The sequence below is a fragment of the Hemiscyllium ocellatum genome, chromosome 21 (assembly GCF_020745735.1).
Source record: "Hemiscyllium ocellatum isolate sHemOce1 chromosome 21, sHemOce1.pat.X.cur, whole genome shotgun sequence".
Classification (NCBI taxonomy): Eukaryota; Metazoa; Chordata; class Chondrichthyes; order Orectolobiformes; family Hemiscylliidae; genus Hemiscyllium; species Hemiscyllium ocellatum.
In genome coordinates, this window is record NC_083421.1 from 52,221,135 (window position 1) to 52,246,103 (window position 24,969).

At 40.7% G+C, this 24,969-nt stretch overlaps 1 protein-coding gene across 2 annotated transcripts in view; it reads left to right on the forward strand.

Moving 5' to 3' along the window:
* The window catches only part of ak8 (adenylate kinase 8), a 159,149-nt gene that overhangs the window by 117,236 nt on the left and 16,944 nt on the right, over positions 1-24,969 (forward strand). For both annotated transcript variants that reach the window (XM_060841099.1, XM_060841100.1), the window contains one exon: positions 13,936-14,016. In XM_060841099.1, coding sequence (XP_060697082.1) covers positions 13,936-14,016 — 81 coding nt within the window. The remainder of the gene's footprint in view (positions 1-13,935; positions 14,017-24,969) is intronic.

Consider the following 24,969-nt stretch of genomic DNA (forward strand, 5'->3'; position numbering starts at 1 on the left):
TTCGAAGGAGAAATTGTTATGGGTGAGGACCAGTTTAGCCAAACGATTGAGAGTGTCAGTCGAATGGTACTGTTGGGGAACGTTGGGAAAGGAAGAATCGGAGGGCTTGGAGGCCCTGGCCATTACGGATGGAGGTGTAGAGGGATTGGCTGTCCATGGTGAAGATGAGGCGTTGGGGGCTGAGGAAACGGAAGTCTTGGAGGAAGTGGAGGGCATGGGTGGTATCTTGAACGTATGTGGGGAGTTCCTGGACTGGGGGGGCGGAATAGGACAGTATTGAGGTAGGTGGAGATGAGTTCGGTGGGGCAGGAACAGGCTGAGACAATGGGTCGGCCGGGGTGGTCAGGCTTGTGGATCTTGGGAAGGAGGTAGAACCGAGCAGTGCGGGTTCCTGGACTATGAGGTTGGAAGCTGTGTGTGGGAGATCTCCTGAGGTGATGAGGTTCTGTATGGTCTGGGAGATGATGATTTGGTGATGGGGTGTGGGGTCATGGTTGAGGGGGCAATAGGAGGAGGTGTCTTCAATTTGACGTCTGGTTTCAGCGGTGTAGAGGTCAGTGCACCAAACTAACACTGCACCCCCTTTATCTGCTGGTTTGATGGTGAGGTTGGGATTGGAGCAGATGGAGTGGAGGGCTGCGCATTGTGAGGGTGAGAGGTTGAAGTGGGAGAGGGGTAGACAGTTTGAGGCGGTCAATGTCTTGGTGGCAGTTGGAAATGAAGAGGTTGAAGGTGGGTAATAGGCCAGTGCGGGGTGTCCAGATGGGTGGAGTGTGTTGGAGGCGAATGAAGGGGTCCTTGGAAGGTGGGCGGGAGTCCTGATTGTAAAAGTAAGCTTGGAGGTAGAGGCGGCGGAAGAAGTGTGCTCCCCCATGCAAATCAGGTTGGTGATGATCATCAGTGATCCTTCCACCCGCACCTCCCCCCCCCAACTCCTAATGTACCCTTGCCATTCCATGCTCTCATTTCCCACTGTATGCTGAGATTCTCCCTTTGCAGTTATTATCCCTCTGCATCTCAGCATGCTGCCTTCAGTCTCCACAATTGACCCCCAGCATCCCCACCATGATAACCACTTGCCTTTCGCACCTGCACACACCAATAGTGTCATAATTTTCTTTCCTCAGATTTAAATCCCTGGTTTCAGACTGAAATATATGGCATTCAGACTTAATGCAGAATTCCATCATATTATGGTTACTATTTTCCAAAGATTCTTTTACAGCAAAGTCATTAATTAGCTCTTACTCATTATGCATTACTAAATTCAGAACAGCTCAATGCCATACAGGTCAAACCAAGCAATGGTAGCAGATTCATAGAATGACAGAATCCCTACAGTGTGGAAGCAGGCCATTCAGGTCCACACCAACCTTCTTAAGAGCATCCCACCCGGACCCATCCATTACCCTATCCTGTAACTCCACATTTCCCATGGCTAATCCACTTAGCCTGCACATCCCTAGATACTATGGGCAATTTAGCATGGCCAATTCACCTAACCTGCACATCTTTGGACTGTGGGAGGAAATCAGATCATCGAGAGGTTACCCATGTAATCTCCACAGAGACAGTGGCCCAAGATTGGAATCGAACCAGGGTCCATGCCACTGTGAGGCAGCAATGCTGACTACTGAGACACCGTGCTGCCCAGATTGCAGACTTTAAAAGTCATCAGTGAACCAGATGGGTTTTTATAGTCACTGTTACTGATGCTAGCTTTTATATTCTAGATTTATTGCATGATCTAAATTTTCTAGTTGCCTGAGTTGCACTTTGAACTGGTCTGGTAGCATGACCACAATGCTACTGTACTCATTTGAATTGTATCTAGAATGTAGATTCTAAAAGAGATTCATAAGTAAGGTTCAAACAAGAATTGGTTAAAACTTGAAATGAAGATGTTTGCAAGGCTATGACATTAGAGCAGGGGAGTAGGATTAACTACATAACTCTACCAAAGGGCAGACAGGTAGAAAGATTTAATGGCCTTTTTCTGCACTATATCACCCTGTGATTCCATGGCATCTCTTCAGTTATATGTACATAGGTCCCATCTATTACAAAATTCCATTGTGACATGTCTTGTTAATGGGCACAGACTCATAACATTTTACCACTGAATATGCTGTACTTTCAGGCTATGTCTAAAATATTCCCTGCATTTATATTCCATAAGCATTAACTTTGCCCCTTCTCCTTCTTCAGTTTCCATTGCTCATTCAAAAATAAAGTTTGGACATTAGCCTTGTGTAAACATGCCTGGCACCAGATCATATCTTTCTCCTCCTGAACAGTGAGTTCCATTATTCATAAAAGGAGACCATGCATATGTGAATACAATACAGTTGCATATAACGTTCAATAATTAAAAGTATGGTAGCTTCTCCTACTGAGCCAATGCTAAATTATAAGAAAAACTACGTGTTAAATGCACTTAAATGGCTATATGGCATTTTGAGATGTCCTGAGATCATTGCTGAGTCTTTATAAATGTAAATATTCATTTTAGAAATATACTAGTATTCTAGAGAAATGCAGTGATAAACCATTAGCCTTCAGGATGGTCACAATCAACATATCCTTTAGTGTTGTTTTGGAATACATGGGTGGTGTGTTAAGTGTGCAGTTCCTTTACATTTTTTTGCATTTCAGTATACACAAGGAGCTAAGTTACGATTGGCTTGTATGGGGATTTTTGGTTTAAAGGGAACTTTGGTCACAATGGTTAGGTTTAATATATGTATTATAAATACTCTTTCTGCATTCAGTTTGTCAGCAAAACTGTGACTGTTAACATGAATTGACAGGAACAAGATTTGACTAGAATGTGGAGCACTTTTCCTGAGAGAAATCTTGTTTAGCTGTTTCCAATAAAACTACTAAACAGGAAATTAAACACTGTTTGGTTTAAATATTATTATAATTGTCAGATATTTTGATTTTACTGTATTCCATTAGAGATATTAACATCTGAAGGGTATGCATGGAAATATGTTTGTAGATATTGAAAGCCAGGAATTTTATAAATCTGTAAATAAAAGCTAATTTAAAAACTGATATTTATTAGATAAATTTAATTAGAATGAAAAGTAACAAGAAGAGAGTCAGCAGTTATTAGAATTTGCTGAACCTGGCTAGTATGTCTCAAGACTGTTAACCCCATCAATGGGTAGAGTAATAATCATTTGAGTTCCTCTGCCAATTGCTGTCTTGGCTGTTGTGTATGAGCTTGTCACACATTTCTGAGCAGAGTAAAAGTAGCCTTTCATCATTGTCTGCCTTCACTTCTAGAATTTTATAGAATATAAAATGATTTCCAATAATTTTAAAGTTGAGGTACGAATCCTTGATACTGTTTCAGCTAATAAACTGTTTCTGGTTTGGCAGGTATTGCTTATTTAAAAGCTTTCACTATGTGAAGCTTCTCATGAGCTTTCATTAGAAACAAAACTCAGGAGAATGGGAAGATTAAAACAATATAATTGCACAGAAAATAGTTCCAAAGTAATTATTATAAGCTGATATATTTGGAAGTACTCAGCTAAATCTTGGTGCCTGTCAGTTGTATTAATCTAGGACAATAACCCTGATGTGTTTTGAACCAGACTACTCTTTGTCAATTTGATTAAACTGGTACCGTGCATATTTTAAACAATAAGCATACATCAGTCCTAAGGCTGAGTCTTAAGACTTGCTTTATTGCACTTCTTTGATAGAGAGTAAAAAGAATCAGTTATGTTGAGGGTTGTTAATTAAACCAGTCCTTTGATAATATTTCAGACTAATCAAATAAATCAGGGAATGTATGATTGTGAACATGATTTGAAAAGCAGTAATGTGCTTGTGTAAACTATAATTAAATAAATCCTGTCTGTTGTATACTGGACAATATACTGCTTCCCTTGACTACACGTAAAATTGGGAAATCAGTGGAGTAGTATTTTGAGTGCAACTACTTTTGAGGCTTTCAAAGAGATTTCTTGCTGATCATATTTTAGAATTTGATCAGTCAATCTTTTGATATCAGTAATTAAAAGCATAGGTGGGCCATAGGTATCTATGACACCTACAAAATATCATTGACAAACAATAATCCGGTTAATGATACTCATACATAAGATAGAGTCAAACTAACCTAATCTATTGAGCAATCCTGTGATCCTTTTGGAGAGTCTTCCTTAATGGAGTGAAAGAGCTCTACTATCCTTTGGGCTTCTAATGCCCACTAAAGACTGGTGTTTAGTGGGCCTGTTACAGATGGACCAGAGTTAAAATTTTAGGATTGGTAATTTCTTTAAAATCTACATCGGGGAGACATAATGGTGTAGTGGTAATGTAATTGTGCTAGTAATCCAGACACTTATGCAGTGGATGTTTAGAGAGGTAGTTACGCTGCATATGAAAGGACCTGAAGAAGGAAGGGAATGGGTGACCAAAAAGTCCACAAAGAAACAGGCAGGTAGTCCAGGAGTCCTTCGGGTCGTGCTCGCAAATTGGTATTCCATCTTGGAGGTTGGTGAGGGAATTGTTCCTCTAGCAAGTGCAGACAGAGCCAAGCTTCTGGCACTACAAGCAGCCTGTCTGTAGGGAGGGCAGGAAGGGAGGAAGAGTCATAGTATTAGGGGATTTCATAACCAAGGGATCAGACAGGTGTTATTGTGGCTGTCACTGTGTGTTCAGGATGGTGTGTTGCCTCCCTGGTGCTAGGGCCAAGAAGCCACTGAGCAGCTGCAGGCAATTCTGGAAAGGAAGTATGATAAGGCCAAATCATAGTACATAGAGTCATAGAGATGTACAGCACAGAAACAGACCCTTCGGTCCAACTCATCCATGCCGACCAGATATTCCACCCAAATCTAGTCCCACCTGCCAGCACCCGGCCCATATCCCTCCAGACCCTTCCTATTCATATACCCATCCAAATGCCTTTCAAATGTTGCAACTGTACTAGCCTCCACCACTTCCTCTGGCAGTTCATTGCATACACGTACCACCCTCTTCATGAAAATGTTGCCCCTTAGGTTTCTTTTACATCTTTCCTCTCTCACCATAAACCTGTACCCTCCAGTTCTGGAAAATACTTTGTCTATTTAGCATATCCATGACCCTCATGACTTTATAAAACTCGATAAGGTTGAGTTATATCATGATTTTATAAAACTCAACCTCCGATGCTCCAGGAAAAACAGTCCCCTCTCCCTATAGCTCAAATCCTTCAACCCTGGTAACATGATTGTAAATCTTTTCTGAGCCCTCAAGTTTCACAACATCCTTCCAACAGGAAGGAGACCAGAATTGCACGCAAAAGTGGCCTAACCAATATCATGTACAGCCACAACATGACCTCCCAACTCCTGTATTCAATACTCTGACCAATAAAGCAAAACATACCAAATGCCTTCTTCACTATCCTATCTACCAGCGACTCTACTTTCAAGGAGCTATGAACCTGCACTTCAAGGTCAGATGTTGGTACCAATGACAACGGTAGAAAGAGGGATGAGGTCTTGCATTAAGAATTCAAGGATCTAGACAGTAGACTAAAAAGCAGGGTCTCTTGGGTTGTAATTTCTGGATTACTCCCAGTCCCACATGCTAGCGAGTACACAAATAAGAGAATAGGGCAGATGTTTGCATGGATCAAGAGTTGGTGCAGGAAGGAGGGTTTTAGATTCCTGGATCGCTGAGACCATTTCTGGAGAAGATGGAACCGGTACAAGTGGGATGGTCTACATCTGAACCAGAATGGGACTGAAATTCTTGCGGGACAGTTTGCTAGTGCAGTTAGAAAGATTTTCAAATAATTCAATAGGAGGAGGGGACACAGGCTGTTAACAGAATAAGGGCACAGAATCTGACAAGAAAACAATCAAGTCAGAAGGGAGTAAGGCAAGGCTAGATAGTCTTTACTTTAATTCCAGGAGTATCATGGGTAAAATGGATGAGTTAAGGATGATGATTGGCACATGCAAGTGTCAATAGGAGCCATCACAGAGACGTAGTTGAGGAAGGGGCAAGATTGGCATCTCAACATTCCAAGATATAGAATCTTCAGATGACATAGAGGAGAAGGCATTGTAGTATTAGTTAAGGAGGGGATAAGAGAGGAAAAGGCATAGCAGTATTAGTTAAGAAGTCAGTTAGGAGTAAGGAGAGTGGCATCTTGGAGGGGGCATCAAATGAAGCTTTATGGGTAGAGCTTAGAAATGAAAGGACAGCCACATTGCTCGTGATATGGATTCAAGATAAAGTTTAGTGGAATGTGAAGAAAAGTTTTTTTTACCCAGAGAGCAGTGACTGTCTGGAGTGCGCTGCTTCGAAGAGTGAGTTGCCTCACATCCTTTAAGAAGTACCTGGATCAGCACTTGGCATGTCATAACATTAAGGCTATGGGCCAAGTGCTAGAAAATGGGATTAGGTGGAAGATCAGGTGTTTCTCACGTGTCAGTGCAGACTAGATGGGCTAAAGGGCCTCTTCAGCACTACATGATTGTATGATTCTTTTCCTGTGGATTTAAACATTTTGTTTGATGTGAAGTGTAATGTTATTCTCTGTCTTCTTTGTAGATATAAAAATATTACAAAGTAATAAAGACAAGATGCCATGGTCTTGAATTAATCACTGAGAGAATATATGCCAAGCATAATTTGAAAAGCAGTAATATGCTTGTTGTGGACTGTAACTAAATAAATCCTGTATGTTGTATGCTGGACAATGTACTGCTTCCTTGACTACAGGCAGTGTTGGGAAATCAATGGAGCAGCATTTCGATTGCGACTACTAATTGGATTATTGTTGTGTACTCCCCTGTGAAGTGCCTAGAATCTATTGCCTTTACTCATAATAATATGTAAACAACATTAAAATGACCAAAATGATATTGAAAGCACCCTTCAAAATACTTATTATTTACCATAATGATTTCCACAGTTACCACCAGTAAAAGCGGTGGTTAATTCCTTGTACAGATTCCATTTGTTTCTATTCCTAGCCTGTATTTTTGTATCACTTCTGTGCTAAATTAGTGCATAATCAATAAACATTCCACCATATGTCAGCTTTGCTAACATTAGTTGAAAACCAAAATAATTGTTAATTAAGCTGATAATATCAACATGATTTGTTCTACTTGAACCAAGGAAAGCAAATTCAGATAAACCTTATAACTATACCATTGTTGTTTTGATATTTAATAATACTTTTTTGATGGAAGTCTTTTTATAATTTACAATTCTGTGGTGTTTTACATGGTCACATGACATAGATTTAACAGGTAAGAAGCAAAAGCTGATAGTGAAGAAGGGAAATCTGGTGGGATTGAAACAATATCCATACAACTGAGAAGTTTCAAGTCAAGTGCTGAAAATAGACAATAGGTTTTCTTTTCCTGTTATTCATTCATCAGGTCTAGCTAGCCCAGCATTTGTTGTCCATCTCTAGATGTTTAATTAGATTAGATTACTTACAGTGTGGAAACAGGCCCTTCGGCCCAACAAGTCCACACCGACCCGCCGAAGCGCAACCCACCCATACCCCTACATTTACCCCTTACCTAACACTAGGGGCAATTTAGCATGGCCAATTCACCTGACCCGCACATCTTTGGGCTGAGGGAGGAAACCGGAGCACTCGGAGGAAACCCATGCAGACACGGGGAGAACGTGCAAACTCCACACAGTCAGTCGCCTGAGTCGGGAATTGAACCCGGGTCTCAGGCACTGTGAGGCAGCAGTGCTAACCACTGTGCCACTGTGCCGCCCACTAATTACTTCATACTAAAAGGGTCTCAACACCAAGTCTCCATTTCATCACTAAAGTACTGAGATTGATACACTGAGTTGGTGCTAGCGAAGGAAGTCCCTAGAAGTGTTTTGTTTTTATAAAACTGACTACAATAAAATTGGACTTGTTAGAGATGTGTGTTTTCTTTATTCTTTCATGGAATGTAGGCTTCACTGGCAAAGCTGATTTTTATTGTCCATCCCTAATTGCCATTGAATTGCTAGGCTATTACAGATGTTAGTTAAGAGTAAACCATATTATGCTTAATCTGGAGGCACATGTAGACTAGAGCAGGTAAGGAATGGCAGATGTCCTTCCCTAAATGACAATAATGAACTAGATGAGTCTTAACAACAATCAGTGATCAATTCCAAATTTATTATTGACTGTGATTCAATGGTCTGAGGAAATTAAGGGCAAATTTTCAGTTAAAGAGTTTCATTAAATGAAATTCATGGAGCCTCATCCATCATGACTCAGAGATGTTCCTCACAAAATCTTCCACTGTTCACCTTAATAATGATGTAATTGGACTCATATCCACCTTTCTCCTGGAATCATGCAGCAGAGGGGTGGAAGCAGAGTCACTGCTGGGACCTAATGATACGCATAGTTCAGGTGCTACCTTTAAAGCTCAGCTGCACAAAAGTTCAGGTGCTGCAAGCCGGACACAATCTTTCATACCGTGATGTCCCTTTGAATAAATGGTCTAGAGGAAAGGAAAGCTCAATCTCCACTTGTTGGGCAGGGACATGGAGGGCTTGGTGAATGGGGTGGTGTAAAGGAGTGTAGCGCTTTTTCCAGCTGACTGTGACAGGGGACCACCTCACCAAGCCCAGCCAGCCTTATGGTAGATTGTAGCCCAGATTTGTGCTATGTCTCAGGTGAAATGGGATGCCTACTGGTGCAGGAAGAAGGTCAATGATCTGCACTATGCAAGGACAATTACTACCATTTTCTCTCTGGTACCTCACATTCACAGGGCCCCCTCACTCTAACTATTCCACTGTAAATGCAGCTCAACAAGATCCACCCCCACATCCGAGGATGCGCTAGAATGGTGTTCATCTACATCCTCCACCAGCTCAGAAACATTCACCTCGGTGATTCTCTTTCTAAGTTAGACTTGGGGACAGTCTGGTGGTACACCAGTAATACGTCTGTCCAGCTGATTGAGGAAGAAATGCCTTCGGTCGCTGGCACTCAGAGAACTGCCGCAGACTAGATACTACTCAGTTCCTTGCAGAAGGCAATCCTGTGATCTCAGCCATTAAATGATTTTGCTGAAGTGCACAGACAGGCACAGGAACATCAGGCAAGGTTGTCAACGGCACTAAGTAAACTGGGTCGATAAATGAAGAAACTAACCAACATTATCAGTCACATGCTGTCTTCACATACGTTTGGTTGTCCCCATGGATAGATTGCCAATTGCAGTGGAGAGCCAAATCCTGCCTACAGTGTCTACCTGATAAAGTACAAACTTGCATTCCCTCACTAACCAATGCTCGGTATCAATGACAAGGTGAGAAGGGTCGAGGGACTTTGACCGCACTCTGGGTGCATCTTCCTGTCAGGGAGAAAGGGTGGTGCCAGAACACTCACGCAGAGAGATGCAGCCACATACAGGCCTCCCAGAAACTTCACACAGTCTGTGGCGGCTATGTTGCGGATGCAGGATGTTGCTGTTCTTGCTGGGCCTTTGATGGATAGTAATCACTGTCTTCTTCCATGTTATCTTTATAGTAGCACCAAGGCCATAAGGACTCCAGCCTTGGTAAATTCCATGTGAGATTCTTGTCAATATGTGAATATTTGTCAAATGTGAGATAACCTGTGGGAACTGTCAGAAAGATAACACAATTTAATTGAATGAATTTGTGAACCGTCATATCTATCACAATGACGCCTTGTGGCACACCCTCACTCTGTGGCAGGGAGGCTTCCCAATCAGGTCATTGACATGCTTCCGTAAGCAGCTCTGAGGTATGTGACTGTATCCAAGTGTAGGTTGCACAACAAAATTTTTAATTGGGAATAGAATTTTGCCTAAAAACCACAATCTTACTGCCCATTTCCCATGCCCTCCAGAAGTGAAAGCTCCCTTCCACATCACATACACATCCTTGCATTCTTACAGTTCAGTGTATGAATCTGGCAGCAGTGAAGCTTTGTCTTTCAGTGCTAGCTGTGAATGTGTTTGTGAAATGGGAACTTTAAGTTCTGCTTTGAAGTACCTTTTTCTAATTACAGTTGCTTACCATGTAATGATCATGATTGCCTAAGGCCATAATGTTTAATGTGCATCCTTGGACAATGAATAACCTGCTGATGAAGTAAAAATTGAAACTATTTAGGTGGCTGCCAGCCTGTAACTGAGTATTGAAGTGCTGAAGTAAGTGAGTATACATTAAGAAAGAGACTGATAAGCTCCAAGTTAATGCAAGGTGAGTGAGTGCTAAGGGTTCAAGCAAATACCCACAGGGTGCATTGTCTGTAGATGCATGTGTGTCTACCCTTGTGTATAAAGCGACTTGGCAGAAGCGTGCAAATTGTGGGTGTCCCTGGATTCTAAAGTAAGGTATTGAAGGGCTGAGGTTGTGAGACTGGGTTTGAGAGCAACCATGATGATGTGATGTGGTGAGGCTGGTGATTACCAACCCCAGCTTAAGTGGATGAAGGGTCAAGGAGGTTGGTGATTGTGAAGCATACAGGAATAGTATGGTGAAGAAACATTTGCACAATGACTGAGACAAGCATTTGGTGAGCTGCGGCTCTGACCTACATATCTGGAGTTTATGCCATCTAGTTTCTTGGTGGAGGAGAGTAGAATTAGAAGTCACATAAAAATAAGATAAGTTGGGACTTTAATGAAGCCATATGACAATTGAGAATGACAATGAAAAATATCATACTTGTGACATCCTAAAAATATTTTCGATTTTCTCCCTAAGCCATACTCAATGACAAGATTCTGAAGTTGCTACTTATGGCTTAGGGAGAAAATCGAAAATATTTTTAGGATGTCACAAGTATGATATTTTTCATTGTCATTCTCAATTAATTTTATCACTTTTTTTGGTATTACTCATACCACACCAGGCAGGGGAAAATTTCACCCGAAGACCTCTCTATCAGTAAAAAAAAACTGTACTGAAACAAACAGATCACAACTCAGACTTGACACTATTAACAATAGATTTAACCTCAACTGTAGAGGTGACTTTTGCAATGGACACTGTTCAAGAATATTTGTCAAATGATCAAAATATGTTCTACAACATTATCAGAAATGACAGTGAGCTTTTAAGGATTTTAATGAAAGATCATATGTTGCATACTTGACAATATGAAAGCCAATTTTGGTGACACCTTCTAGAACTGAACTGGTTAGGTAAATTCAGAAGTGATGCAGTAACTATGATATTCATTTTACCAGGCTATTGTCAGGGATTAATAGTAATTTATGTGGTCAGTGCTTGAATCCTTCATCCACATATGTACAGTGGATCCTGTCAGCTCTCAGCCAGAATCCTAAGGGAAATGTAGAAGCAGAATGTCTTAACACAGAGAAAAAAAGAATTAAATAAATTCTGCCCCACAGCAAGTGTGCCTCACGTCAGTGGAGGAAGGAATATTGGTCAGTCCAGACAGATGAGATGAAAGTTTCCTCCCTTTCTGGTAAGTGTTCAGGGTTCTGACAGAAATGAATTTTAGCAAGCAATCAGTTCCCGTTGTGTGCAAATCGATGACATAAAACTGTCCAAACATGAGTTCTAATTGGGCAATCTTATTCAAAGAGGCCAAAAGGTTAGGTAGTTTGGACTATGGAAATGAGCTACTGAGGGGTAGATTTGCTTTTCTAAGGCAGAGTGCTCTTTATTACATCTAATGCCATATGCCAGACCTGGAAAAGATTGATATTGTCACTGGATGCAAAGACGACAGGTTCTATTTTCTATTTATGGTCACTCTTCATTTGACAAGTATACAAAAGAAAATAAGATTGGAGGACACTACCATGCATTACCAGCAGAAAGAGGAGTAGGCATGATGGGAGAGGAAATTAAAGAAAAATGAGCTCCAAAGTAGATCTAAAGAGATAAGTGGGTTACTCTTTCAGCCTTCTACGCAAACAGCCAAAAACTGATTCAATTCCGGATGGTTTTAACTACACAAAAGCTTGGCTTAGCTTCTACATGTTACAGGATCAACAAGAAAGTAAACAATTGAAGTCTTTGAGAATGATGAAATATGCATGGCTATCTGTGACAGGCAGATAAAGTAAAGCAATTAGGCAAGTAATCCAAGTGGTAGGCAGCAGCAGCCCCAAGCTCTCTATTAGTTAATGTAGTTTGTACCTCCTCATCCCATCAAATCAGCTAACACTTCCACTAATTGGTTCATGAATTATACAGCTCCCATTATAATTTAATCACCAATAAACATTTTGGGCCGGTGTAGAGTGTATCTCTCATTAATTCGTTAATTTAAGCAGATGGAAGGGTGATCGGATGAACGGGTGGCATACATTGCCTGAGGCAGAAAGAAAATGTGGACAAATAAAATATAAAATAAAGGAAGGGGGAAATCTTTCAGGATTTCAGTTGTCAGAAACCCAATCTTCAAGCTGACAGCCGCCTTTCTCTCTGACACTGAAATTGAGTGACAGATTCATATCAGCACTTGTCAACTGCCTAAACATCAGGCTGGTTGGTAAACAGAGCACAATGTAAATTAATTCTCATCTTACAACCCTTTCTCTGTTACATGAATATTTCAGCACAGGCAGCATAAATATTAATACTAATAGCTTTGCTCAGTAGTTATTATTTCTGTTTTATGACAAATATTCATAAAATATTCAGGACCTTTTAGAACATTTACACAGTTGAATGTGAGATTGCCAGCGTCCAGGGAAGTTTGAACATATTGGGGTGCTCTTGATGTTTTTTTCTAAATTAATTTATAATGAATGGTTAAAACTGTAATCAATTTTGTGCAGTGATTCACCAAAATATACATTGGGGTTATTGCTAGATTATCTCAACAGGTTGCCTTTTTTTCCTTTCTTTTATTTTTAATTGGATTCATGAGTTTTTTATCTGATGTTGTAATTTGCTTGAAGTACTTGCTAATTTAGCAGTTAATGGCAGCCAAATACAGTGTCTCTTCTGCCCCTGGAGAGATTTTATTCACAACTGAGGTAGATTTGTCACAATCAATTATGACTTAAACAAGAAATGGCCAGCGGGGGCTGTGCTGGAGGAAGTCGATCTCTGAGACAGGGCCAGTACAGCTGGTATCTGAGCATTTTTCGATGCACCACCTGCATAAAAGAAGGAACCAAACAACACCAAATATGATTTATTCGGGTGTTTTCAAAATGGCTGCAGGGTACACAAATTATTATAGTGCCAGTTACAGTACTTTTACGTACATTATGAACATGATTAAAAATTGTATACATCCTTTATGCTTTGTATCTTTCTTGTAAATAAGTTTTAATCAAGGTGTTTTTGGGACATTATGTCTTAAACACCTTTGGAAATAGATAAACATTAGTACAGTCTGACATGAATATATTTATTCATTAGTATATTTTGAGGAGATCACCAAGGAGACATGGTAAGATATTTGTATTTAAGACAGTTTTGCAGTAGACATGGGTGGCTTTCCCTTTCCCTTTCCTGTGATACATCACAGCCGTCATCAGGTGATGAGCCTTCTTTCATATTGTCATCAAATGCATTGTACCTCCCATAAACATTTAAGCTTGATTCTTTTTTAGACCATTTCTCCTGAAATATTCAAAGTTTTCCAATATCTGTAAAAGCTTCTACTACGTTACTGATATTCACATTTCCTTTGCTGCTATCCACAACTACAGCATTGCCAAATGGAAAATCAAGACAAAAGTTAAATTAATTTGTCTTGCAGTTGTAATGCTACTTTTCAGTTGGTTTAGATAAGATATACAAAGGACTGATGCATACATATTTGTAATCAGAGTTTAGTCTGGGATACCTGTTCAGTGCAATGGGTTATTGACTAAGTCTTATCAGTGCATAGTTTGACTGCTTTCATTCTGGTTCAGATATATCAATCTTCTACACAAACCAGACTGCTTATTTTCTGCTTTCTCAAAGGGTGTTTTTCCTGGATGTTCCTGATGATGCTGTCATTGAGCGTCTCACAATGAGGATGACTGATCCAATTACAGGTGAAAGGTCAGTGTTTCTCTTTCAAATGATCAATTGTGTAAGCCATTTTACACCGTAGGTTTATCCTAAAGGCCCATGTTGTACATTTTATTACATAACCAAAGTGGCAAAAGATGAATTATGAACTTCATTGATTTTCTTCTTAGCTAGCTTAAAATTTACTGATTACATTTGCTGTTTATATAAAGTTATAATAGCTGTTTGGTTTGAAGTCTTAGCCTCCCCAGGCACCAAATTTATATTCCCTTGTTCCCAACCTACAAATCATTGAGAATAATCCTTTATTCTTTACATTTACAATTTTGTAATGTTGAAACATGTATTAGCTCAGCTCTGAAACTTCCCTTCTACCATGATACAACCTTAAATTTACAGTAATGTTGCCATAGCTTTATCCTTGCATTTCTAGTATTATCCTGTAAAATTAATGCATTCCACTTTGGTAGCTCCAATTCCTTTCTCTAATGGATGTTCAAAATAACATAAGGTTCCAACTGTGGTCCATGAATTATGATACATGATCTGCATGAAGATGTTCAGGGTGAGGAGTTGAAGGAGCTTGTTTTGTCTCAATAAACTATGCAACAACAACTTCAGGCTCCTTCTTTTTCCTTGCATAGCAAGTCAAGTCAAAACTAACCTCCTACAGTCTCAGACCCTACACAAACCAATGTAATTTTCATTACCTGTTTCTTTTCAGCTTTTCAGTAATATTCCTCGCTATCTCATCAGTGCTATCATTGAAATACCATCTGTGATTTTGTTCTCTAATGCCTATGGGAACATGTTGCAATATGGGAAGTCTGACAAAGTGGTATGGAAGGGCCACATCCTCCCACCATGCTATCTTACCAGTCATGGGCAAGATTGGCTGCCTGCTGGGATCTCAATTGATCCACTTAGGAATTCAATTAATGTTCATTTTCCACCTCCTGCATTGAGAGGGTTGGCTGCCACTTGGGGTTACCACCAGTGAAACTAGGTGGCCTCTCAGCAGGCTCTGAGGAGAAGCTTCTTTAGCCTACAGAGGACTCCTGCAGGCAGCATTGGCGTTACCTTTCGTCATATTGAACTGGAATCTTATAACATTTGGGCTACATGTTTTGCTTCTATAGTGCTGTAGTGTTGCTAAAGCCCTAAGTTACATAAATGATAGCTGTGACATTCCTAGGCACTCCAGGCTTGGCCCTCACGTTGCTTAAGTGTAAGGTGCTAGTTTAGCCATAAGCACACTTGAAGCATACAGAGTGGGCGGATTATGACATTATACAGCCTCTAATGTTGACTTGCGGCAATAGTTGCATTTGTACATTTTTAACTCGGCATGTATTTGACTGCACAAGGGACCCTTTATGCAAACTTTAGATGAGGTGCTTTGTACTTTTCAAATGTGAAGTTAGTGGAAGTCCTATATGAGTATTATTGGATGGGTTTTGAAATCTTTTTGGATTTGCAAAGGAGGTAAAAGGAGATTAAAGACCTGACAGAAAACCTCCTTTAGGAATGGGGTCAATAGTTCTTTGGGCTACAGCCTTACATGGAAATGAAGCATGGTCAGCAAAGAGGGGAAGCTGTGTGCATAAGGATGAGGCATTTGAGGACACTTGTCCTATCTCCCACCTCCACCAGGAGTGTGAGATGCCTCCATTTCATAAAGAAGGCAGAAACTGATCTCCAGAATAAGATTGGCACCAACATTAAACTCATCATCACTCTAAATCTCTACAACAGTGGATCCATCTGCAGGAGCAGGCAACATCAAGTTCCCGGTTGTCAATCACTGCATCAGGGAGGTGACAAAAGTCCCATACTTAAGGAGAAAGGCCTCAATCATTGTATCTTTTTCCACAGTGAAGCAGGAATTGGCAGATGGCTTTGCCATGCTTGTACAATTTCCAATGACATAGGACAATAATCATTGCGCACAGATGGCTCTGCAAGACCCACATGTTATTGGGGAGATGTAACAGAACCATAAGAGCTACCACTCCATGAGCATATACAACCATGCTGAAAAGATCCTATTGATGAATGCCCACTTTCCTGGCAGCAGCATTCATCCTACTCTAATCATCTTTGGCCCAGTGTGAAGGTCCAGAGGCTGGCTGCTGAGTGACAAGAGACAGCTGCTCCATACCTTACTTATGACTCCTCTCTGCCAGTCAGGCATGTGAGAACAGTACGTATACAGTGAGAGTCATGCAGCTATCTGGAACATTACGCTCAAAACCACTGGTGTCCTGAAACAATGATTCTGCTGCCGGACCAGTCTGGAAGAATTCTCTAATACTCATTGAAGTGTGTCTCCAAACTTACGGTGGAGTACTGTGTCCTCCATAACACTGTTATCAGGGGATGCAATCCTACCCACCAGGCTTTCAAAGATCATCTTGGAAGAGGAAGTGACACATCCAGTTCTCCTTTTCTTCCGGTAAACTATCAGAGGGTCTTCGCAGAATCTGATTCCCTCATTATATACCAGGTATTATCTTCGTAGTGTAGTGGGTAAGATATGTCCCTTCAACTTGCACTGACTGATCCTGACCATTTGTTTGAGATAATTAAGCTTGTTCTCATCTTCAGCCAGATTCTGAGAAATGACCTGTCTAATCACCTACTTCCATTCACTTCTCAGGAAGTGTCTTGAGGACTTGGGCTAGCCTCCTGTGAAAATTGAGACTGCATTTCATACTCCCTCACCAGTGGGTTTGAAGACAGGGAGCTCAAAACATCAAATATGTGGCCTTCTGTGACCGAACCACCAGCCCCAAATCTAAAATAAATTTTATGACAGCTGGATGAGGTGTCAGTGATCTGCCCATCTTTCAGCATTTTGAGGCTCTTGAGTGACCAATAATGGTCAATTAAAAGCTTTATCCCAATCCTACCAGTACTCAGCCAAGGGGAGACCCATCTCAAGTAGGAAGCCCAGTAGATTTTGCTGCATGAATTGGTATTGGGCAAGGAAGTAGTTCCTTCCTTCTCTTATGGATCTTCTGTGCCTCCTCACCAACCCCTTTACCTTTCCCCCAGCCTTTCAAACCAAACCCCTCACCCCACTTTCTGGAATCTGCCAACCTGACCCCATTGAAATCCCCACACCCCCAACTTACATTGTCTCCTTCCAGTGATGATTTTCCTTGGGGACTGACTGTAGTCACAGCACTAGCTGGATTGACAGAACTCCTGCCTACCAAATTCCCCAGCAGCTCATGGAGGCAGAAATCCTGCCTTCAGTCAAGTGGAAGTGGAGCTGCTGTTCTTCCCGTGAACAGCCTTCCCTACTGATCTTTTAGCGGTGGTGCTGGGGACCTTGGCACCCCATAAATCCAGTCCAGGATTTCAGTTCTTTCCACCTCGACTTTAGTCGATCTGATTCGATGCATTAGATCCTTTCTCAGACTTGTTACTCAATTTGGTGTTGTGTCCTATGTCTTAGCTTATAAGTTTGCTTTTTTTGTTCCTCCAGTTTTCATACTATTATGATATTTCCTATAGTCAGATATCTACTCACATTTAGACCAGGAAACAAGGATTTTTAGGTAAAGTACATGGGACTGCCACAAAATACAGAAGTGTATTGTACCCTTCATCACAGGAGGAGTAACTAAGCGGAGGACAGTAAGGTACAATGCCAGTTTGTGGATATGCTTATCAATGTAGCTGATATATTGTGAACAGCCTACAGAGGACAGCAGATATTCCTTCTGACACACCTGGGAAGGAAATATTACATAATAGACTAGAACTATGGATACACTAAAAAATGGAGGCAATTCCTGCATCTTGTGGTTAGGCCTGAGGGCTGTGTAATATTTTGGCCTCAGGGCTTATTATCAATTAACTGGTGAGCTGTGGACACCTTAGTACTGTGCCAAAGAAGACACCAGTGGTACAAGTTGTTTGAAGTAACCAATAATGGAAGAAAACAGAAGTGGAGCATTGAGAGAGGGGCTTCAGTATTCAGGTTTGGGAGAGAGGGTGACTCAAATGATCAAAGGGTTGCGGCTGACTGCTCAGGACAACTAGATATAGGGAGTCACAAAAAGGTGATAGCTCATTACTTACATATATAGAGGACCTAATGCCTGTCTCTTTCTACGTATGCAAAATATGTAGATAGTACAACTCCAACTCATAATGAGGAGGTGCTTCCTGCCTGTAGTATTGGAGCTTCTGGAGGCCATAGGATATTGCTAACAAGAACTAATAGGAATAAGAGTAGAAAAATTACAAATAAGGTATCTAATATTTGCTATTGCATAGTCTCGAACATTGTTTAATGAGCAGCTAAATCATTTCCCCATTTACCAGCACTACTATATTCTTTCTTTGCCTGCTTTCTGCCCAAATTCATACAAATAGGCTTGTTGATATGTTCTTTTCCTTGGTCATTTTATTGTTGTTCCCACTTAATGGCTAACTGTAAGGATGGGCATGTATAGTGGCGATTGACTCTCCACTCCCATCAATAAAAATGCTCCGGTCAACTTGTTAAAACTGACCGGTGATCTTCTGAGCGAACACATACCTCAATACTGTAGCCAAAGGCTGCCTGCCAATCAGAGAAGGATTGTAGGCAAAGGCTTGGAAGTAGCTTTCAAGAGCCACCTCCTTGCCCCTACCTGCTCAATTCCTTCCTTAATTGGGGTAAATGGAGACAGTCTCCTACAACACAGGAGGCAGCCTCTTTTTCATTTGCCAGGAAAGCAGGTAATTGGGCCAGTGGTTGGTTGAGCCCACTTAAGTGCCATTAATTAACCTCTTAAGAGTCTTAATTGCTGGAGAGTTAAGAAGCTTCCAAAAGGACCTTCTGTCCCAATACTTAATTGCAAAGGTGGTGGGAAGTGGGAGAGAAGCTCTCCAGTGCCAACACCCAATATTTTGCCCTTCTTGCCACCTTTCTCACATCTTCCAGGGATAGGAATATTGTGTTCAATGTTGCTGTCCCAGAAGTCGTCTTAATATCCTCTTTGCTAATGGAGAGTCCTACATATCAGACTGAAAATGTGTGACAGCTGTAATGGAGGTTGTTGAAGACTTGCAGAAAATAAAAGATTAAAAAGGGAAAGAATAAAAAGAGGTAATAACAGATCCTGTTGAAATAACATTATTCTTAAAATTGTAGAAACAATTTAGTGGGATATTGGGGAAAATTATTTGGAGGATTGAAGTTAGACAGGAGAAAAGGACCCTATCAAAACTAAGTGGAAAACTGCAGTAATTCAGCAATATAACCATTGTGCCAGTGAAAGTAATTGCTTGTATAAGTTAATTGGTTATTCAGTACAAAGACAAAAATAGTTTGTCATTGTGTAGTTGGAATGGAACTGAGTTTCTGCATTGTAACATTTGCACTATTGATGGATGTCACTTTTCAGATTTCATTCCTTCTTTTGGTCAGACTTATTTTGGAACAAGAAATGGCATACATGCTAAGGAGGTCTTCAGTGAAAAGAATGCATCAACTATTAATTGTGATACTATGTGTATTTTGGTTTTAAAGAATATGAGGAGGAGCCAAACTCCTGATATGGCTGTTATCCAGAAACCTCGAAGCCTGTAAACAAGGATTCTGCAGTAATTTGACTAAGTCTGTTGCTTTTTATTTCTTTAAGATTTGAGTTGTATCTAAAATTCTTGCCACTGGTTCTCTCCATCAATTGTGCACTTCCGTGTATCCTAAAAGTCAGACCTCGCTTGCTAATTATACCTCCAGGAATTTCAGATGCACCTCTTCTACCCCAGCCACTGCTCTAGAACATTGCATGAACAGGCAAATCGGCCCTTGTAACTATGCTGCAGAATAGTTACTACTGTTAAGTTGTAAACTTCAACAAGCAATAAATATTTTATAAAAGTAATGAATACAGGAAATATTCATTAGTCACTTGATTTTTAAACTATATATTGTCAATTTGAGGCATCCATGATATTTCAAGAAATGGTTACTTCATTTGTTCTCTCCATTTGGACTCTTGCCTATCGTAAGGCTAGGGGGTTTGAACATATTCGGGTAGACATCACAAATATTGCAGATAGTTGGATGGAATTCAGAAAATGCTGGAGAAAGTCAGCAGATCCACGTCCTTGGAGAAGGCAACAGACCTAACTTCAACAAATAAATCAACTAATTGTGGATGCTGGAAATCCAAAACAAAAACAGAAATTGCTGGAGAAATTCAGCATGTCTGGCAGCATCTATGGAGAGAATGTAGAGTTAATGTTTCGGGTCTAGTGAACCTTCTTCAGAACATTCACTTTGAGTTCAATGCGTCATCAGAACGAAGTGTTTTTTCAAATTTAATTTTACTCCATCCATAGGATTTTGTTTTTATTCCAGTTGGATGGAGTTCAGTTGGTTGAGGGCTGAAACTATTTTGTAGCTTCTTTTATCTCTAGTGCTGACTGGCTCAGTGCTAATTATGAAGTAGAACTTCTGTGGAGTTGTACCAAATCCACCATAACTTCAGCGGAAATGCTGCCAAAACAACTCATCTCACCATTTCTTCAGATTTCTGCAGAAGGGCTGGCAGAAAGTGGCCAAAACTGCAGCTTAAATTCTTGCTGTATTTGTTTGCTATTCATATGAATTTGATGCACAAAACCTGCTCATGGCAACCATGACAAAGGATGACAGGCAGCTCCCTTCATGAACCTTTAATTTTATTTAGTGTCTAATTTCCTTCAAGTTGAATGGCAGCTTTATTCAGAGACTGTCAAATCAGAGGGTGAAATGCAGACTGATTCTTGTGTGTAATTTGTAAATTGAACTGCCAGTCAAGCCATACCATTTTCTAGATTGAAGTCAGATACTGAAGAAAATGGTAAAGTACACCTGCTGTCACCTTTTAGTTGCCCTCATCGTGAAATACATTTGCTGCTGAAAACTTTTAATGCAGATTCTTAGATGGAAAAAGACTGGGGAATGAGGGGAAAAGCTTTATAGGTTATTAATTGTCAACAAGTGAATTGCAGCTGACCAATGGAGTGTCAATATGACGGAATTCCATCTTTGACATCAGTTTTAATGTAAATCTGGACTTGAGGCTCAATCTGATTTTTGAACACGTTGCAAAGTTATGAGCAATTATAGGACAGAAACAGGCTATTGGCTCAACTATGTCCATTTAGGTATTTAAGCTCTACATGAGACTTCTTCTTTATCTAACCCCATCAATATATTCTGTTATTTCTTTCTCCCTCATGTGCTTATTCAGAAAATTATTATACTTGAAACCCTGACATGTACTTCTGAGAAAAGCTCCATACTAACAGAGCGAATGCATAAAATCTACTATTCTTAATATACTATGCATTCCCACTTGGGGAGTATAGAGTTATACAGTATGGAAACAGACCCTTCAGTCCAACTCATCCATGCTGACCAGGTTTCCTTAACTGAACTGTCCCTACTTGCCTGCATTTGGCCTATCTCCCTGTACACCTTTCCCATCCATGTATCTGTCCAAATGTACCTTAATGTCATTAGTATCCAGAATTTGGTTTTTATCTTGAATATGCTGAATGATTGAGCTTCCACAACTCTCCAGGGTAGAGAATTCCAAAGATTCACCATTCTCTGGGTGAAGGAATTCTTCCTTATCTCAGTCTTAAATGACCTACTCCTTGTTCTGAGAGTATGTCCCCTGTTTCTAGACTCACCAACAGGGTAAACATCCTACTTACTTCAAATTCGTCATGACTTGTAAGAGTTTGTAATTTTCAATGAGATCATCTCTCATTCCTCAAAATCCTGAAGAACATGTGCCAGTTTCTTCAATCTCATCCCATAAGACAATCCTGCTATTCCTGGGATTAGTTTGATGAACCTCCATTTCCCTCCCTCTACAACCAAAATAACTTTCCTTAGATATGGAAACCAAACTGCACACATTACTCCAGACAAAGGCAGCACGTGGTGAGGTCAGTGCAGGGGAAGAGAGAGAGAGAGAAATAAACCCACATTGCTAACTGACAGAGCAGTGAACCTGTGCAGTTACTGCCTTTGCTATTTGAATTCATGTATCACTGGACATCGGAGAACATCTAGGAAAATTAACAAACACTGAAATTGCCAACTGATCTTGGAAGACCTGTTTGGGAGAGGTCACAGCACAGAAACAGACAAGTGAATAGTTTTAAGTGTGGCCTTATTCTAAGTCTGCAGTACTGAGTAGAGTAGGTACTTTCTTGATTATACATTTTATTGAGATATGTCTCTTGATTAAACTTAAAAATATAAGCCGTAAATATAAAGTTAGCCTGGAACAGTATTTTGTAGAGGAATAAGCCGTGCTATTTTCTGGGTCTGTAGATTCAAAAAAAGCAAAAATGGCCTTTAGTTGAGTGATATGCTGCTCTTGTCAGATATGGGAGTTTAGGGAGAGTTTACGTGTTGCTGAGGATTATATCTGAAATAAATGCTGTTGGTTGCAAACCCTATCAGATCGAGTGGATCAGTTGGAGAGACAGTTAGAGGCAATGAGGAATTTACAAGAGCAAGGAGGTGTGATGGATGGCAGTTATAGTAAGGGAGAAAAGTCAAATAGATGGGTTAACTCGGGGAATGGTAAGAGAGGTAGGCAGGTAGTGCAGGAGTCGTCTGTAGATATCCCCATTTCAAACAAGTATGTTGTTTTGGAAAATGTAGGAGATGATGGATTCTCAGGGCAATGTAACATGAATAAACAAGTTTCTGGTATCGAGACTGGTTCTAATGCAACGAGGGGTACGGCTGGTTCCAAGAGATCAATTGTGTTAGGGGATTCTGTAGTCAGAGGTACAGACAGACGTTTCTGTGGCCAGCTGCGAAAAATCAGAATGGTGTGTTGCCTCCCTGGTGCCAGGATCAAGGATGTCTCAGAGAGGGTGCAGAATGTTCCCAAGGAGAGAGGACCCAACACAAGGTCATAGCACACATTGGAACCAACAACATAGGAAGATAAAAGGATGAAATTCTGAAGGGAGATTATAGAGAGTTAGGCAGGAATTTAAAAAGGATGTCTTCGAGAGTAGTACTATCTGGATTACTCCCTGGTGCTATGAGCTAGTGAGGGCAGGAATAGGAGGTTAGAGCAGATGAATGAATGCTGAGGAGCTGGTGTATGTGAGAAGGATTCACATTTTTGAATCATTGGAATCTCTTCTGGGGTAGAAGTGACCCGTACGAGGAGGATGGATTGCACCTAAATTGGAAGGGGACTAATATACTGGCAATAAGATTTGCTAGAACTGCTCGGGAGGATTTAAACTGGTAAAGTGGGGGGTGGGACCCAGGGAGATAGTGAGGAAAGAGATCAATCTGAGACTGGTACAGTTGAGAAAAGAAGAGAGTCAAACAGTCAGGGCAGGCAGGGACAAAGCAGAAAACAAGATAGGACTTATAAATTAAACTGCATTTATTTCAATGCAAGGGGCCTAACAGGGAAGGCAGATGAACTCAGGGCATGGTTAAGAACATGGGACTGGGATATCATAGCAATTACTGAAATGCGGCTCAGGGATAGACAAGACTGGCAGCTTAATATTCCAGGATACAAATGGTACAGGAAGGACAGAAAGGGAGGCAAGAGAGGAGGGGGAGTGGCATTTTTGGTAAGGAATAGCATTTACACCTGTACTGAGGGAGGATATTCCCGGAAATGCGTCCAGGGAAGCTATTTCAGTGGAACTGAGAAATAAGAAAGGGATGATCACCTTATTGGGATTGTATTACAGACCTCCTAATAGTCAGTGGGAAATTGAGAAACAAATTTGTAAGGAGATCTCAGTTATATGTAAGAATAATACGGTGGTTATGACAGAGAATTTTAACTTTCCAAGCATGGACTGGAACTGCCATAGTGTAAAGGGTTTAGATGGAGAGGAATTGTGTACAAGAAAACTTTCTGATTCAGTATGTAGACGTACCTTCTAGAGAAGGTGCAAAACTTGACCTACTCTTGGAAAATAAGGCAGGGCAGGTGACTGAGATGTCAGTGGGGGAGCACTTTGGGGCTAGCGACCATAGTTGTAAAATAGCAATGAAAAAGGATAGACCAAATCTAGAAGTTGAATTTCTAAATTGAAGTAAGGCTAATTTTGACGGTATTAGGCAAGAACTCTCAAAAGCTGACTGGGGGTGGGTAAAGGGACTGTGGGAAAATGGGAAGCCTTCAGAAATGAGATAATGAGAGTCCAGAGACATGTCAGGGTGAAAGGAAAGGCTGGTGTGTGTAGAGAATGAGATGAGTAAAGAAATTGAGGGTTTGGTTAAGATAAAGAAGTCAGGTATAGACAGGAAAGAAGGAGTGAATCCTTAGAGTATAAGGTGATATGAGTATACTTAAGAGGGAAATCAGGAAGGCAAAAAGGGGACATGAGATAGCTGAGGCAAACAGGGTTTTTACAAATACATTAAGGACATAAGGTTAACTAGGGAGAGAATAGGGCCCCTCAAAAATCAGCCTTTGTGTGGAGCCACAGGAGATGGGGGAGATACTAAACGAATATTTTGCATCAGTGTTTACTGTGGAAAAGAACATGGAAGATATAGAATGTAGGAAATTAGATGGTGGCATCTTGAAAAATGTCCATTTTTCAAGGAGGAAGTGCTGGATTTCTTGAAATGCATAAAAGTGGATAAATCCCGAGGACCTGATCAGGTGTACCCTAGAGCTCTGTGGGAAGCTAGGGAAGTGATTGCTGGGCCCCTTGCTGAGATATTTGTATCATCGATAGTCACAGGTGAGGTGCCAGAAGATTGGAGGTTGGCTAGTGCCATTATTTAAGAAAGATGGTAAGGACAACCAGGGAACTATAGACCGGTGAGCCTGATGTTGGTGGTGGGCAAGTTGTTGAAGGGAAACCTAAGGGACAGGATGTACATGTATTTGGAAAGGCAAGGACCGATTAGGGATAGTCAACATGGCTTTGTGCGTGGGAAATCATGTCTCACAAACTTGATTGAGATTTTTG